This window comes from Salvelinus sp. IW2-2015, linkage group LG4q.1:29 (assembly GCF_002910315.2).
Source record: "Salvelinus sp. IW2-2015 linkage group LG4q.1:29, ASM291031v2, whole genome shotgun sequence".
In the NCBI taxonomy this organism is placed as follows: Eukaryota; Metazoa; Chordata; class Actinopteri; order Salmoniformes; family Salmonidae; genus Salvelinus; species Salvelinus sp. IW2-2015.
In genome coordinates, this window is record NC_036842.1 from 2219972 (window position 1) to 2237608 (window position 17637).

General features: G+C 44.1%; 1 protein-coding gene across 2 annotated transcripts in view; it reads right to left on the reverse strand.

Moving 5' to 3' along the window:
- dym (dymeclin) overlaps positions 1–17637 on the reverse strand; it is a 143447-nt gene that overhangs the window by 111471 nt on the left and 14339 nt on the right. For both annotated transcript variants that reach the window (XM_070440551.1, XM_070440548.1), the window contains exons 4-7: positions 14132–14225; positions 10427–10560; positions 5323–5395; positions 2224–2349 (exon numbers count right to left, since the gene is read on the reverse strand). In XM_070440551.1, coding sequence (XP_070296652.1) covers positions 2224–2349; positions 5323–5395; positions 10427–10560; positions 14132–14225 — 427 coding nt within the window. The remainder of the gene's footprint in view (positions 1–2223; positions 2350–5322; positions 5396–10426; positions 10561–14131; positions 14226–17637) is intronic.

Consider the following 17637-nt stretch of genomic DNA (forward strand, 5'->3'; position numbering starts at 1 on the left):
GGTCTGGAGACTGGCTAGGCCACTCCAGGACCTTGAGATGCTTCTTACGGAGCCACTCCTTAGTTGCCCTGGCTGTGTGTTTCGGGTCGTTGTCATGCTGGAAGACCCAGCCACGACCCATCTTCAATGCTTTACTGAGGGAAGGAGGTTGTTGGTCAAGATCTCGCGATACATGGCCCCATCCATCCTCCCCTCAATACGGTGCAGTCGTCTGTCCCCTTTGCAGAAAAGCATCCCCAAAGAATGATGTTTCCACCTCCATGCTTCACGGTTGGGATGGTGTTCTTGGGGTTGTACTCATCCTTCTATTCCTCCAAACACGGCGAGTGGAGTTTAGAGCAAAAAGCTCTATTTTTGTCTCATCAGACCACATGACCTTCTCCCATTCCTCCTCTGGATCATCCAGATGGTCATTGGCAAACTTCAGACGGGCCTGGACATGCGCTGGCTTGAGCAGGGGGACCTTGCGTGCGCTGCAGGATTTTAATCCATGACGGCGTAGTGTGTTACTAATGGTTTTCTTTGAGACTGTGGTCCCAGCTCTCTTCAGGTCATTGACCAGGTCCTGCCGTGTAGTTCTGGGCTGATCCCTCACATTCCTCATGATCATTGATGCCCCACGAGGTGAGATCTTGCATGGAGCCCAGACCGAGGGTGATTGACCGTCATCTTGAACTTCTTCCTTTTCTAATAATTGTGCCAACAGTTGTTGCCTTCTCACCAAGCTGCTTGGCTATTGTCCTGTAGCCCATCCCAGCCTTGTACAGGTCTACAATTTATCCCTGATGTCCTTACACAGCTCTCTGGTCTTGGCCATTGTGGAGAGGTTGGAGTCTGTTTGATTGAGTGTGTGGACAGGTCTCTTTTATACAGGTAACGAGTTCAAACAGGTGCAGTTAATACAGGTAATGAGTGGAGAACAGGAGGGCTTCTTAAAGAAAAACTAACAGGTCTTGTGAGAGCCGGAATTCTTACTGGTTGGTAGGTGATCAAATACTTATGTCATGCAATAAAATGCAAATTAATTACTTAAAAATCATACAATGTGATTTTCTGGATTTTTGTTTTAGATTCCGTCTCTCACAGTTGAAGTGTACCTATGATAAAAATGACAGACCTCTACATGCTTTGTAAGTAGGAAAACCTGCAAAATCGGCAGTGTATCAAATACTTGTTCTCCCCACTGTATTTGCAGAAACAATGAAATGACGAATACAACAGAAAAAAAAGTTAGATAATATATATAACAAAAAAATCTATTATTAAAATATGTCAGGACTCCGGTGAGAGGATGACTGGCCTTTCTGTGATTAATAAGTGTTTACTGTTTTTGAATGTTTTAGTGGGAAACCAACCTATTTTCTTGTTTTAACGTTGGACAGATATGGGAAAACGTCCCAAGAAAAGCAGCGGTGGGCTTCCGTTTCTGTTTGAATGTGAGGAGAGAAACACAAACTCTATTGTGAGTAACTGTGTGTGTGTGTGTGTGTGTGTGTGTGTGTGTGTGTGTGTGTGTGTGTGTGTGTGTGTGTGTGCGTGCGTGCGAGAGAGGGAGGGAGACCGTGTGCTGCGTGTGTGCTGCGTGTGCGCGAGACCGAGAGAAGTGGAGCGCTTAGAAAAACAACTTGTGTTTGTTTTTGTGGGCCTTGTTTTTGGCTGAGGCAGAAGCTCAGCTTTCTTGTGTGCCCTGGCCAGCGTCCCACTGAACCTCAGACAGAGTAGGGTCTGTCCCTATTGGCCCTGGTCAAAAGAAGTACACTATATTGGGTATAGGGTAGCATTTGGGACGCACTCCTCCAGACCCACCAGGGAGATGACTGGCTCCTTAGTGGCAGAGACCGACATCTTGGCTGGACCACTTTCCGTGGAACGTGAGAACATTACTCGGACCTTGATAATGTTACTCGGAACTGTCTGGAACAATCTGAATTACAACCTGTAACATGTAGCTAGCTGTTTCCAAGGAGACTCCTGCTAAAGTTTCTTAGTTAGGATCATGTGATTGTGTCATTGTAGAGACTCGCTTGCCAAGGTTACTTTTGGGTCGTGATTACGCCGAATAAAAGTGAACGGGGAAGGCGTTGAGACTACAGACACAGACCCATATGTGTTTAGGTATATACAGTAGCAGACCTGGATTGAAATAGTATTTGATTTCATTCAAATGCCTCCCACTCACCGTCGGGTGTGTATGTGTGTGCGCGTCACCATCTCTCCACTCACCATCGCCCCTTCATCAGGTACTGGTAGATGAGTCCGTCTCTCAGGATCTCCTTGTGAAAGAGCTGGTAGGACAGCAGCACCAGCAAGGTGGTCACAGCCTCAAACAGGATACTGTACGTGATGTCCCTGTAACACACACACAGAAAGAGAGAGAGAGAGAGAGAAAGAGAGAGAGAAAGAGAAAGAGAAAGAGAGAGAGAGAGAGAGAGAGAGAGAGAGAGAAACACACACTGTGTTAAATAGACATATAACTTGGTGATCGTGCTGCACAAAGCCTATAAGCACCAAGACATTGAAAATATTTTTTGGGGGGGTTGAAAATACGTATTTTGTGCTCAAGCCTGTACAGTTGACAGGAAACACACATGGAACATAGTATTCTGAATGAAACTGGTGTGTACTGAGGAGGACATAAGCTGCTCTCTCTCATCTCATGAATTGGCCCACATGCAGTGACTAAGAGATTGAGTATCTCTGTGTGATATGATTAATATGTCTCGTGACACAAGTCAATGACAGAGAGAGAGAGAGAGAGAGCCCCATGGTCTTTGAGCATCAGTGTCACCGCCAGTCTTTCCTCACTCGCTCTCTTTTTCTGTCCCTCCTACTCTCGCTTTCTTGATCCCGGTCTCTCACACTCTGAACCCCCCCCATTGTTCCTCTCCTTCCTGTCCCCCCCCGCTCTTCCAGTTCCGCCTCGCTTCCATTCCGCAGCCTGTGATGTCACGCCACAGATGCCTTTCACTTTCAGGGTTCTATTTTTACCACTGTACTCAGAGTGGGGGGCTATTCAACTGACAACCGACACCATTGTGCCCCCCCCCCCCCCCCAGCACAGGTAGTGGGAGGAATTGATCTCTCTTGGCATTAACCACGCCAACTGGCACACACAGATTATACAGTCTGTACTGTATATAAAACATCTGTGCCCTTTAGATGTTGATTTTCCTTTTCAGTTTAACACAAGCTACCATGGAAAACGTCTCCAAATGGTCCGTGCCTGTCCTAGCTACTGTACGAGGTGACCGTTCTAGTTAGGCCTACATTTTTGTTATTGCATCAATGGTGAGAACAAGGGATGGATCCTAAACAGAAGGAGTTCAATCCATCCTATATTGATTGCTGCAGTCCATCACTGGTCAACTCTCAAAATATTTGTCTAAACATTCTTAAAATGTTAAAAAAAAAAAATGGGATACACTCTTGAATTCTACCAAAAAGGCGGGCTTTCTGTCCCTCTCCTCTCTACTCGGAGCACGTAGATAGGAAACGGGCCGACGGCAACAAAGGGAAAAGGGGGGAAAAAACAAGGACGCTGTGAAGCTTCAAAACAATGAAGGGAATGAATTGCTGAACAGAGACGGAGAGACAGAGAGATGTGTTTGTTTCAAACCCCCGTCAATCATTTCTTTCAAACCTCAACCAACCTTTGCCTCGGAATGGCTCTCATGTAAACAAGAGTAATAACATCCGTCAGTCCTCCTTTTTGTCTTTGATCGAGTTACTACAAGAAGAATTGAATAAGACACTTACATAGCAAAGTGTGTATGAGTGTGTTCCCACTCAGAGTAAGGTTACCGCCATGCACTCCTCAATCACTATCCTCAGCATCATCATCGCGGTTCATAGGTTCTAGGCATGACGGACACATGGAGGAGGAACGGAGGACAAGGAAATCCTGAGAACACTCCATGGGACATGGAGATCGCCATGCCGAATGCTTTTGTATTGAGTGTGAGGGAGGGAGGCAGTCTCGGCCTGGAGCACGGACATACTCACGACACACACAAAAGGAGGAGACTCGTGCTTTCAGCACAGGCACATTGACAGACCTTCAGAAGTGAATGGCATGGCTAAGGCTAAATAATGTAGCCAGGCCTAAATAAAAAGTCATAGAAATGTCGACCATGAAAAACTAAAAGGCAATAGGAATAGACATAGAAATGAGTGTCCTGCTGACTGTTTGATGAGCTTACACACAAAGACACATACAGACGCAGGCATGTGCGCGCACACACACCGCTGCGTGTTGGGAAAGCACAAAAGCGAAGACAGAGGCGTAAGCGGAGAAATGCCTTTGAAATGTACACCGGCGCCGCCGGCAATGCCGGGCCGACTCACCACGACCAGCCCGGCGCCACAGAACCCAACGAAGCCCCTGAGCCGGAGCGAGATGCCCAATCAGCACAGCAAAGACGTAAGGCTCAGGTCAAAAGTAGTGAACTATATAAGGAATAGGGTGCTATTTGGAATGCCGTTGAAGATACACACTGACCATTCGCTCACCATGCTCCCTCCCTAGGGCAGTGGCTGCATGTCCCACCCCCAAACAGGGGGCTGTAATCCAGCCATCCAAGGGGCTCCTCTCCCCTTACCGCCTGCCTCTCCCTTTGACCCTCCCTACCTAACCCTCAGTTTCTCTCAACCGCCTCACTGTGTGTGTGAGTGAGAGAGGGAGTGTGTCCACCCCAGCAGATGGACCATGAGACCGCACTGCAATGGGAACACAGAGATCCAGTGACCCTCTGCCTCTGAACCTCTGCCAGAGACCTCTATTCTATCCGAGACAGAAAGAAAATGATAGAAAAGCCGGCTGGCACACAAAGAGAGAGAGAGAGAGAGAGAGGCTGGCAAACAGTCAGAGATGCAAGATGAGTAGGTGACTAGAAAGACAAAAACAAAAGACGGTGTCCTTGGTGTGACACCAGAGGACCTTGTGCATTCACAGTGGAGCTCAATGAGATGGGGCAGAACACAGGATCATATTACCTCGGTCTACCCCCATCTGCCCCTGTCTGGGGTCCAAAGCCACCACTGATACTTCAACAGACAGTGCCATTAGGACCAGATTATGGTGTCAGGTTTTATATGAAAAAGGGAGAGGTATAAAATGCTACGAGTCTAACTGATGATATAGTAGGTGCAGAGAAGCTGTAGTGTGTAGAGCTGGCCTTCCACTTGCCACTGTCCGTGTACTCATTAAAGCACGTGGAGGTCGTCACAGGCGGTCCAGACTCACCACACCTCACTCTGCTCCCCTCCTTCTATGCCATTCCGTCTAACCATCTTACCCCATCAACCCAGGAGAGGTATACTCACAGCAGGGGAACCTCCACCACCAGGTGTACGAGGTTACACATCAGCTCTTCCAGCAGTACCTCGCTCCCTGTGTCTGGAGAGAGCGAGAGAGAGACCGGGGTTAAGCCAATTACCTAGCCTGTTTCTGCTTTCACCCCAGTTTCAATTAGATCAGCCAGTAGCTATATTCACTCCCTTACCACAGTAAAAAGACCACTGTGTCCATTTGGGTTCAATGGGAAGCTGTGGTGAGTGCAACCCAAGCTGACAGGCAAACAGAAACACATAAGAAGAACACAAGGCACAGTGGGAAGGCTCCATAGAACGCATAGCCTTGATACTGATTAAATATACACTAAGTGGCCAGTTTATTAGGTACACCCATCTAGTACTGTGTCGGACTCCCATTTGCCTCCAGAGCAGCCTGAATTCTTCCGGACATGGATTCTACAAGTCAGAAACGTTCCACAGGGATGTTGGTCACACCACCAGGTGGGATTGGTCCATGGACTCAAGCTGTGAATGCCATATCCTGACTCTGCCATCAGCATGACGCAACAGGAAGCGTGATTCGCTCCGGACCAGGCGATGCTTTTCCACATCTCAACAGCCCAGTGTTTGTGATTGCGAGCCCACTGGAGCCACTTCTTGTTTTTAACTGATACGAGTGGAACCCGGTCTGGTCGACTGCTGCAATAGCCCATTCGTAACAAGGATCGACGAGTTGCGCGTTCCGAGATCCCGTTCAGCACGTCACTGTTGTACTGCGCTGTTATTTGTCCGTTTGTGGCCTGCACGCTTCTTTCCATTCTCCTTTGACCTCTCTCATCAACGAGCTACTTTCGCCCACAGGAATACCATTGACTGGATGTGTTTTTGGTTTGTCGCACCATTCTCGGTAAACCCTAGACATTGTCGTGCGTGAAAAGCCCAGGAGATCAGCAGTTTCTGAGATATTGGATCCGGTGCGTCTGGCAACGGCGATCACACCTCTCTCAAAGTTACTTAGGTCCCTCCTTTTGACTATTCTAACTTTCAATCAAACAGTAACTGAATGTCTCGATGCCGGTCGGCCTGCTTTATATAGCAAGCCACGGCCACGTGACTGTCTTTGGGAGCGATCCATTTTTGTGAACTGGGTGGTGTACCTAGTAAGTGAGTGTATATACACTAGACTAGCCTATGTTCATTGGCAAAGCCAACATGGATGAAACATCTCTTGTACATCATTTTATCATGGCAAATGTTCATACAGTGTTATTAACCTAACAGGGTTGAATACAGAGGATCCTGGATATCACACAGTCTATGCTTTATATCTATGCTATATATTATATGTTTTGATATCTTTACACTTCAAATGGGTCTTGTAAATGGACACAAGTACCAAACGCTATTATAATGCATTATACATGTTCAACGTTACTCTCTCCACGTTCAATCTCCTGCGACTAAAAGACTATTCCCTGTCTACACATTTACAGTATCAATCTGTGAACACCAACAGAGAAACAACATAAAATCACAAGAATAAAAACAACTGCTCTGCTCTGTCTCAGTTTTGGTTTCTGCAACCCCTAGCAATACGCCATTGAAATCCCTCTCTCCTCTCTCTCTCTCTCGCTTCCTTCTTCCATCCCTCTCGCCATTTTCTCCCACCCTTCCCCACTCTCCCTCCCTCCCCTTCCCCTCCAGGGAGAGAGAAGGATTGAAAGAGACAGTGGAGGGTGAAGACAGCCTGTTGGCACCATCTCCTCCTCCGTCTCCAACAACTTCCAATTAAGCGTTTCCAGCCCTCCTCTCTATCTCTCTCTTCGTCCTACTAACATCCCCATCTTTTCTATTCTCACTAACGTCCCTCCCTTCCTCCCTCTCTTTTCTTCCCACTAATGTCCCCCTCTCTTCCCTTCCCCAGCTTTTCCCACCAACGTCAGTCCAACCCTTGGGAGCCAAGGGCTTAAATGGGAACCCAATCTAGACTACAGAGCCGATATTAACTCCGATGATGGGATGTGATGCCGTTTTTCCACGTCCCCCCCCCCCCACCGTATCTCCCTCCCCCTCTCTCTGGAAGGGTGACCTACCCAGCAGCCACTGAAGACAATACCAGATGAGGAAATGGAGTGACTGAACTGGCAAAGGGATGAATGAAGGAACCGCAGTTCACATAGGCTTAAGTGTGTGGCGTGGCAGCTTCAGAGTGTGTTTGATTTAGACATCAGTCTCTACTTTAGGGTTTCCATTAGCTGGCTATCGGACGATAAGAAAAATGAAAAGCCGATAAATAAAACTGCTGCCGGCCAAAATGACCGGGAGAAAAAAAATGTAATTGCAAAATAATGCTTTCTATTCATTGATGGAAATACTAGTGGAGGCAAATACATTTGACCATCATGCTTGTCGTCTACAGGTTAAATTGGCGGTTGTGTCTCTTTGTTAGTCATCATGTAGCCCCATCTTATTTATCAACACAGCTATCACACGCGTACAGCATAAAGAGCCTATTTCGAGCGGGATTTCTCCTGCAGCTCCTCAGCAGGTTGCTGAGAAAAACATACTTTTATAAGCCCATTCATGTGCAAGCATTCTAAATGCAATCGTGTTAAACTGTTTTCATGGCCACGATTGAAAATAGCTAGGCCTACTATTTTTATTTGTCAACTGGTAACCTAATTGAAGCATGCCTCCATTCATCATTCAAGTGCGGGCAACAGGCTATCAGCGTGTCACCTGCACTTCACCATGTGACCTGGAGGCAGTACGCATTTTGAAAACATAGGTCCTACTTAATTGTTTGAAACCTGAAAGCTTTACTTCATATTATGAGGCATGTCATACTTTGCTTCAAAGTAGCCTATAGGCAAATCCGACCATGGAAAAGAGGAGGCAATTATTTTATAAAGACTTCATAGGCGGTGTGTTAATTTCAAGTTTGAGGGAGCTAATAATTTATCCTACCATTTCTACCGATCTGCGTGCCAGTTATGATTATCATATGCGCATTTGTGGAACAGTGTAATTTCAATAATAACGTTTGTGTTTGTCAAAATCATTGTCACATGGTAAATCATAAAAATGGGAATTAAAATGGTAATAATCTAAAAGTTTAAATTAAACTAAATGTGAGCACCAGCCTCTGCCATATGGACACATTGATACACCGCGACCCATTGGCGGCTAAAGAAATGAGCGCTTTGAACTCAGTCTATAGGCTAATGCAGTAGTAGGCCTAGAACTTCCATTGTCAACTAAAACAAAACACATAAAGCCAACAAATAAAAACTGCAGAAAATATGATCAATTCAGGTTCTTTCAATTGCATTCATCTCTCCACTCAGCGTGTCTACCTCCCTTTCTATACGTCTTGGACTACTCTATTTATCAATTCCGTATTACCTACATTTACTACTGGTGACATATGTAACAGGGAATAAAAATTTAAAAAACTATCAAAGGGCAAACAATTCACACAATTAAACAATGAATGCGCAAGAATTGGCGGGAGAGAGCTGAGTCCTTCCTGGAGAGAGACTTGCCTATATCTTCGTCACACACCCCTACCCTTCTTCTTGTCTCAACATTTTAAATTATACTCAAAGACACATCATCTTCACACATATTGTAGATGCTTTTCACTGACAGCCACAACTCAGTATTCAGCTAGGTCTATTGCCACTTGCTCTGCCCAAATTACGGGCCTCCCAAATAGGCACAGGCCTACGAGCTTGTGGTTTGAAACGAGCAACAACAACAAAAACGATAGAAAATAAAATCTAGATCCTTGATTCCGCTGTCACTAAATGACGCTTTCTGGTGAAGTATTTGACTGATTTGATATATTTCTGTATGGACGGGAGTAATTACATAACTTTGGCAAATTTATGAAAGACTTTTCATATCCACTTTCTTTCGACCAGAAGCCCAAATCTTAGTCATATTAGCAACCCGTCCTTGTTGATGCATCTTTAGATTCCGCCTCTTTCTAAGTTTTGAATGGAGATTTTGATACATATGGAACCGCTCTCATCAGGTGCGCTGTTTAGAACAGAGTTTTGGCAAATGTTTGAAAATGATGTTTTATTGGCTGCGTCATTCCATGTTCGGTTAAGATGAATTTACCATAATTAAGATGAATTACCATCATCCAAATGTGATTTCTGTCATTCTGAGCACTGTGGTTGGACGCCCAAATGGGTTACATAATGCATATGGGTCTGGTACATTTCTCAAATGACCGGTAAATTAAAATATTTCAGGTCATGTTGTACAGCACCACATTTTCCTAACGGAAACCCTGGTGTGTGTGTGTGTACTCTGTGCAAATGTTTTCTCTTTCATAGGTCAAAGTAAAACACACTATGTAATTTCCCAATAATTCACTATACAAACTAGGATGTTTACCCATTTCTCTCCTTGGTTTTACTGAAAAGCAAAACATTTCCCACTATACAGGATGATTTCCTCACCATCACGTCAGACTAAATCCACTCAGATGGTTAGCTAGGATATGTGATCAGCGTAAATTGCTCATAGGCTTTGAGGAAAATGTACTCTTACTGGCAAGGGGATAAATGAAAGAAAAAGCCAGRCATAATAACCGCAGATCACTGTGTGGCACCTTCAGACCAAAGGGGGCTGGTGGCAACTTAAATTGTGGAGGAAATAAATGGAACGGTATCGAACACAAACATGTGGTTTCCATGTGTTTGATACCATTCCATTCACTCCATTCCAGCCATTATTATGAGCCGTCCTCCCCTCACCAGCCTCCTGTGCTTCAGACTGTATGTCTAAGACATCGTCAGTCTCTGTATGTGTTCTGTGAAATTCACCATTTACCTCAGAGTGACTCACATCAATTCCTAATCTTTTACTTGATCAAGACGTTTACCCTTTTCCTCACTGGTTTTACTATAGAGAGAAACATTTCCCAATTCCCACACTAACCGCTCTCTTCCACTCTCCCGTCTGCAATGACACACTGTCCTGGCTGTGCTTCAGTATTGAAAAGGGGGATGGATGCGGAGGTGGAGGGACGTGTGCGTGTGTGCGTGTGCACGCGTGGAGGGATGGATAACGGAATACAGGTCTGAATGCGAGGGATGAAGGGATTTCTCTCACTCACCACAGGAGCCTGGCACCCTCTCCTGGTAGGAGAGCTGTAAGTGCAGCTCCTCCTCCGTCATCTCCCTGATGAAGACTTTGAGAAGGCAGCGAATCATGAACAAAGTATTGTGGGCCTGCCAGATGAACAGCTGACTGGAAAGTGGGGGGAAAAGAAGATGAAGATTATTCACTGGTTGAGATTTGCATTTCTCCTTTATCAAGACCAATCTAGGCATCGTAATTAACACAAATACTAAACATGAACATCAGGCACTTTCATTCCATTGTGTCAAATATGCTCATTGTTAACGTAAACTGATTTGGTTGGATATCGCATTAAGTCCATAGTACCACTATCTATAGACTGGGGGGAGGGGTTGAGGGGCACTGTGGACATAGTAAACAACCCTGCTATAAAAACTGGTGGCTAGGTGGCCTTGTCAAGGCGACAGACAGCGGACATCCTGTGACATAGAGATGTCCTGTGGCCCCTTGGCTTGTCCTCAGACTGACTGGCCCCTTCAGGGAGACAGCAGTTACGACTGGTGACACATCCGCTATAGAGACACACGCAGTAGCCTTGACTAATTGTCTATTCTCACAGTCAGACCGTTACCACAGCCGGGAAGGATGGACCAGCCTCTGCTCTGATCTCTGGTGTTCACCAGGTCATATAAGAACACCAACAAAGCCAACACTCACAAAAACAAGTCACAGCAGGTGACAACAGTTGTGACAACAGTCGCGACTTGCGACACATCCGCTATGGAGACGTGGCAGCAGCCTTGACTACCACTGAGGAAAAGAGCAGCCTCTCACAGTGACAGTCACAACAGCCATGACAGTCAGGAAGGAAGGATGAGCCTCGGATTTCTGGTCACACACATGTACCACCAGTTCATTTAAGCCCACCAATCAACAGTAACATAAAAACACACATACAAGCCAATATTATGACCAAAGGCATGTCCCAACAGTTCATGTAAGCACACTAACCAGCACATTAACCAACACTTATAATCAAGCCAATACATGACCAAAGCAACTGCATTACTTTTAAATAAGCACACCAACACTCGCATAAATACACGTTCAAGACAATATTATGACCAAAGTAATACAGGTAACTGCCCAAAATAAAGTAAATAAAACAAGTATATTGAAAGCAGATGATGCCACAGAGTTAGGGTTCCTGAGTTAATTAAGCAATTAACATCCCATCATGGTCATGTATAAAAATGCCCAGTTGCCCATTATTTTGGCTACCATGGCTAGAAGAAGAGATCAGTGACTTTGGAAGAGGGGTCTCAAAGGAGCATATGAGGATACAAGTGTGTGTGTGCAGGGTTCACCACTAACTTGTTCTACCAGTGCTACCAACTTGTTCAGTTGGTGAAACCAGCACATGATTTGGTAGACCCATTTAAAAAAACATTTGATAATGACCTGGCCCGAGTCCAATAATGCGCCTGCATTCCATACAGAAGCAGGCTAATTATGACTAGCCATCTTTAAATTAGCATGTCATTGTGTTCTAACATTGATTTGGATAGATTTACTGTAACAGCTAAGAAAATAGACTTAGTGCAGTGACATGTGTTATTTTCTCCTAAATCTTCTAGAGGGCATAATCCACCATTTTTTCCCGGTTTTCATTCTCAAAAATCACACTTTCTAAATCGGAAAAACAAAACTGGACGTTCTAAATCCACAACAATGCTTCAACCACATCAGGGGACCATTTTTTAAGTCTGGGGGGGGGGGGAAACGTTGTAGTTATCCTTTAATTCAGGTGCACACCAGCCAGACAGTTGTGTTTGGCTAGCGGTGTTTCTGTAGCACACATGGAGTTTTCAAAACTAATTGCCACTGGATTGATGCAAATTATTATTATTCTGCCAGGTAGACAAATGCTACTTTGTAGTTACTTTGCGTACCCATTCTTGCCTTAGCATTTACTGGTAGATATCACCTTTCTACCCCTACCGCTGTCAGTCTTCGTTAAGCTGCTCCAAGCAGTTGTTTGAGAGCTGTGTGCTCTCTCTGCCAGGTAGATTACCTATAAGCTATATGTGTGCAGCACACGTGATAAATAAATCAACATAATGAACTAACATATTTTTTAATCAATTATATAGCCTAGATTAAAAATATAATTATCACAATATTTGTCAGTGGCCCGCTTGGATGATTGACTGGGGTTCCTAAAACCTCCCCGGGCCAGCGGGCAACCCTGTAGGCTATGTGGAGTCCTGACACACACAGACAGGGGCATTCCCATGCTGTTGTTGGCTCTTCAGAAAGTTGGTTTACTTTTGGGCAATACTGTTTAAATAAATCAATATAATACAAAAATAAGCAAATTGTGAACCAAAAACTAACGTGACCAGGTACAGTTTTCCACTGGCAACCCTTGCGACCAATTTTTAAAAAGTGTGTCGCACCGCCAAGTCAAATGACATCAAATGAGAATGTTTTGGTCGCAGTATCGAACCCGGGTGTGTGTGTGTCTCAGTCACCAGATCTCAATCCAATTGAACACTTATGGGAAATTCCCGGAGCAGTGACTTAAACAGCGTTTTCCACCCCCAAAACATGGAAATTCTCGTGGAAGAATGGTGTCGCCTCCCTCCAATAGAGTTCTAGAGTTCCAGTCGAATCTATGCCAGGAAGTATTGAAGTTGTTCTGACAGTTCGTGGTGGCCCAACGCCCTATTAAGACACGTTATGGTGTTTCCTTTATTTTGGGAGTTACTACTAGCTTCCATTGTAACTGTAGCAAGATTGTATGTGAAGCCTTGTGAGGACACCCACCATTTTACGAGTGGCATGACCTGCACAGTTCTATGAGAACCAGCGTAGCCTTGCAGTTCACACAAACATCAATATCTTCACATTTTGTCATTTTCTATGTTTTAATGTTTTTCTTCGACAGAGTTTTCCCATGCAGACACCTTTCCACCACCGCACACATCTGGTCCACCAGATCTAGCTGGTAAACTTAGAGCCGCTCCTATTCCACTAATTACTATGAAGTTTTAGTTGATGTCTCTTACTTACTGGAAGTCTGACAGCTGGTGTCTGACAACCGCTGGTGTGTCTCTTGCCTTAGAGGTCTGACAGCTGCTCCTCTTCTCTTACAAGTGACCATAAGCGGGATCTCTCACGGGTATCATTAGACCGCATGGCCACTTCCAATCCAACTACGGTGACAAAATCCCATAGTGTTCATGACCAGAGCGAATCACAGCACAACGCAAATACGCCTCCAATTATGTGGGTAAAAACGGAAAACCAGATTGTAGAGAGGAATAGGGAGGGATAACTGACTAACTCACTCCACCCTCAGGTTTATGAATGAAACACTTATCAGATCATCTGGATTTCAACTTGGATGAGTTGGATCTCCCATCCAGAGTGCGGTTGGGTTTGTCACCAACACAGGCCAAACTCTACCTTTTGGTGAATTCCCATGGGAAATGTAAAAAGTCAATGGTTCTGCTACAGCATTACCACTAAATCATGAGTACAGCACACACACATACTATCCATGTCATAGTCCCAAACTCTAAGCCTACATGACCATTTCATCCCGGTCATTGATTTAAACATAAGCATCCAAGGTCTATTTATTATTGAACTACTCAATTTAGATCACCGATTCCCATCCCATCACTTGTTCTTGGAACAGCACTTGTTACTTGGTTTTACACATTGTACTCACTCTTGGCATTCTGTGGATATTTTCAACTCTTTGGTTCTTCCCAGGAATATTCTCACGAGGGCTCCAAAATTCCCTGTTCTGGGATTGTTCTCAACTGTAGGAGGGACAGACCGGAGAGGAGAGAGGAAGGCACAGTACACTGTATTTAAAAGAACTGCTTGGTGATTCTGACACACATTACATCAATAATCTATACTGAACAGAAATATAAAACACAACATGTAAAGTGTTGGTCCTGTTTCATGAGCTGAAATTAAAGATCCCAGAAATGGTCCATATGATCAAGAAGCTTAATTCTCTCAAATATGTTTGTATTCCTGTTAGTAAGCATTTCTCCTTTGCCATGATAATCCATCCACCTGACAGTTGTAGCATATCAAAAAGCGAATTACACAGCATGATCATTACTCAGGTGCACCTTGTACTGGGGGACAATAAAAGGCCACACAACACAATACCACAGATGTCATAGGTTTTGAGGGAGTGTGCAATTGGTATGCTGACTGCAAGAATGTCCACCAGAGCAGTTGCCAGAGAATTTAATGTTAATATCGCTACCATAAGCCACCTCCAATGTAATTTTTGAGAATTTTGCCATTCATCCAACCGGCCTCAAAACTGCAGACCACGTGTAAGGCGTGGTGTGGGCAAGCGGTTTGCTAATGTCAACGTTGTAAACAGAGTGCCCCATGGTGGCGGTGGGGTTATGGTATGGGTACAGACAACGAACACAATTTCATTTTATCAATGGCAATTTAAATGCACAGAGATACCGTGACAAGGTATCCTGATCCTGAGGTCCATTGTTGTACCATTCATCCGCCGCCATCACCTCACGTTTCAGCATGATAATGCACGTAAGCTGTAAGCTGAAAATGTCCCGGTTCCATGGCATGGATACGCACCAGACATGTCACCCATTGAGCATGTATGGGATGCTCTGGATTGACATGTATGACATGTCGAGTTCCTCTGTGGCGCTGGGAGAACCTTCCAGAATAGATGGACAACCATCTCCACAGCACTCCACTAATTAGGCCTTTACAGCCTTATTCTAAAATTGATACAATAAAACAAATCCTCAGCAATCTATACACAATACCCCATAAAGACAAAGCGACAACAGGTTTTTAGAAATTCTTGGAAAAGTATTAAAAATAAAAACAGAAATACCTTATTCACATAAGTATTCAGACCCTTTGCTATGAGACTCGAAATTGAGCTCATCCGGTTTCCATTGATCATCCTTGAGATGTTTCTTCAACTTGATTGGAGTCCACCTGAGGTAAATTTAATTGATTGGACATGATTTGGAAAGGCACACAACTGTCTGCATAAGGTCCCACAGTTGACAGTGCATGTCAGAGCAAAAACCAAGCCATATGAGGTCGAAAGAATTGTCCGTAGAGCTCAAAGACAGGATTGTGTCGAGGCGCAGATCTGGAGAAGGGTAGCAAAAAATTTCTGCAGCATTGAAGGTCCCCAAGAACACAATGGAAACAAGATTCTCTGGTCTGATGAAACCAAGATTTAACTCTTTGGCCTGAATGCCAAGCGTCACATCTGGAGGAAACGTGGCACCATCCCTACGGTTAAGCATTCTGGTGGCAGCATCATGCTGTGGGGATGGTTTTCAGTGGCAGGGACTGTGAGACTAGTCAGGATCGAGGGAAAGATGAATGGAGTAAAGTACAGAGAGATCCTTGATGAAAACCTGCTCCAGAGCGCCTAGGACCTCAGACTGAGGCAAAGGTTCACCTTCCAACAGGACAACGACCCTAAGCACACAGCCAAGACAACACAGGAGTGGCTTCGGGACAAGTCTCTGAATGTCCTTGAGTGGCACAGCCAGAGCCTGGACTTGAACCCGATCGAACATCTCTGTAGAGACCTGAAAACGCTCCCCATCCAACCTGACAGAGCTTGAGAGGATCTGCAGAGAAGAATGAAAGGAACTCCCCAAATACAAGTGTGCCAAACTTGTAGAGTCATACCCAAGAAGACTCAAGACTGTAATCGCTGTAATCAGTTTACATTTGCAAAGGTTTGCAAAGATTGCTAAAAAAACTTTTTTTGCTTTGTCATTATGGAGTGTTGTGTGTAGATTGATGAGGGGTAAAAAACATTAATTTTAGAATAAGGCTGTAACATAACAAAATGTGGAAAAGTCAAGGTGTCTGAATTAGAGGTCGACCGATTAATCGGAACGGACGATTAATTAGGACCGATTTCATGTTTTCATAACAATTGGTAATCGGCATTTTTGGACACCGATTATGGCCGATTACATTGCATTCCACGAGGAGACTACGTGGCAGGCTGACTACCTGTTATGCGAGTGCAGCAAGGAGCCAAGGTAAGGTGCTAGCTAGCATTAAACTTATAAAAACAATCAATCTTAACATAATCACTAGTTAACTATACATGGTTGATGATATTACTAGTTTATCTAGCTTGTCCTGCCTTGCATATAATCGATGCGGTGCCTGTTAATTTATCATTGAATCACAGCCTACTTCGCCAAATGGGTGATTTAAAAAGCGCATTTGCAAAAAAAGCACTGTCGTTGCACCAATGTGTACATAACCATAAACATCAATGCCTTTCTTAAAATCAATACACAGGTATATATTTTTAAACCTGCATATTTAGTTAATGTTGCCTGCTAACATGATTTTATTTTAACTAGGGAAATTGTGTCACTTTTCTTGCGTTCTGCGCAAGCAGTCAGGGTATATGCAGCAGTTTGGGCCGCCTGGATCGTTGCGAACTGTGTGAAGACCATTTCTTCCTAACAAAGACCGTAATTAATTTGCCTGAATTTTACATAATTATGACATAAAATTGAAGGTTGTGCAATGTAACAGCAATATTTAGACTTATGGATGCCACCCGTTAGATAAAATACGGAACGGTTCCGTATTTCACTGTTTTCACTGTTTTGTTCTCGAAATGATAGTTTCCGGATTTGACCATATTAATGACCTAAGGCTCGTATTTCTGTGTGTTATTATATTATAATTAAGTCTATGATTTGATAGAGCAGTCTGACTGAGCGGTGGTAGGCAGCAGCAGGCTCGTAAGCATTCATTCAAACAGCACTTTCCTGCATTTGCCAGCAACTCTTCGCTGTGCTTCAAGCATCGCGCTGTTTATGACTTCAAGCCTATCAACTCCCGAAATTAGGCTGGCAATACTAAAGTACCTTTTAGAACATCCAATAGTCAAAGGTATATGAAATACAAATGGTATAGAGAGAAATAGTCCTATAATAACTACAACCTAAAACTTCTTACCTGGGAATATTGAAGACTCCTGTTAAAAGGAACCACCAACTTTCATATGTTCTCATGTTCTGAGCAACGAACTTAAGCTTTAGCTTTTTAACATGGCACATATTGCACTTTTACTTTCTTCTCCAACACTGTTTTTGCATTATTTAAACCAAATTGAACATGTTTCATTATTTATTTGAGACTAAATTGACTTTATTGATGTATTATATT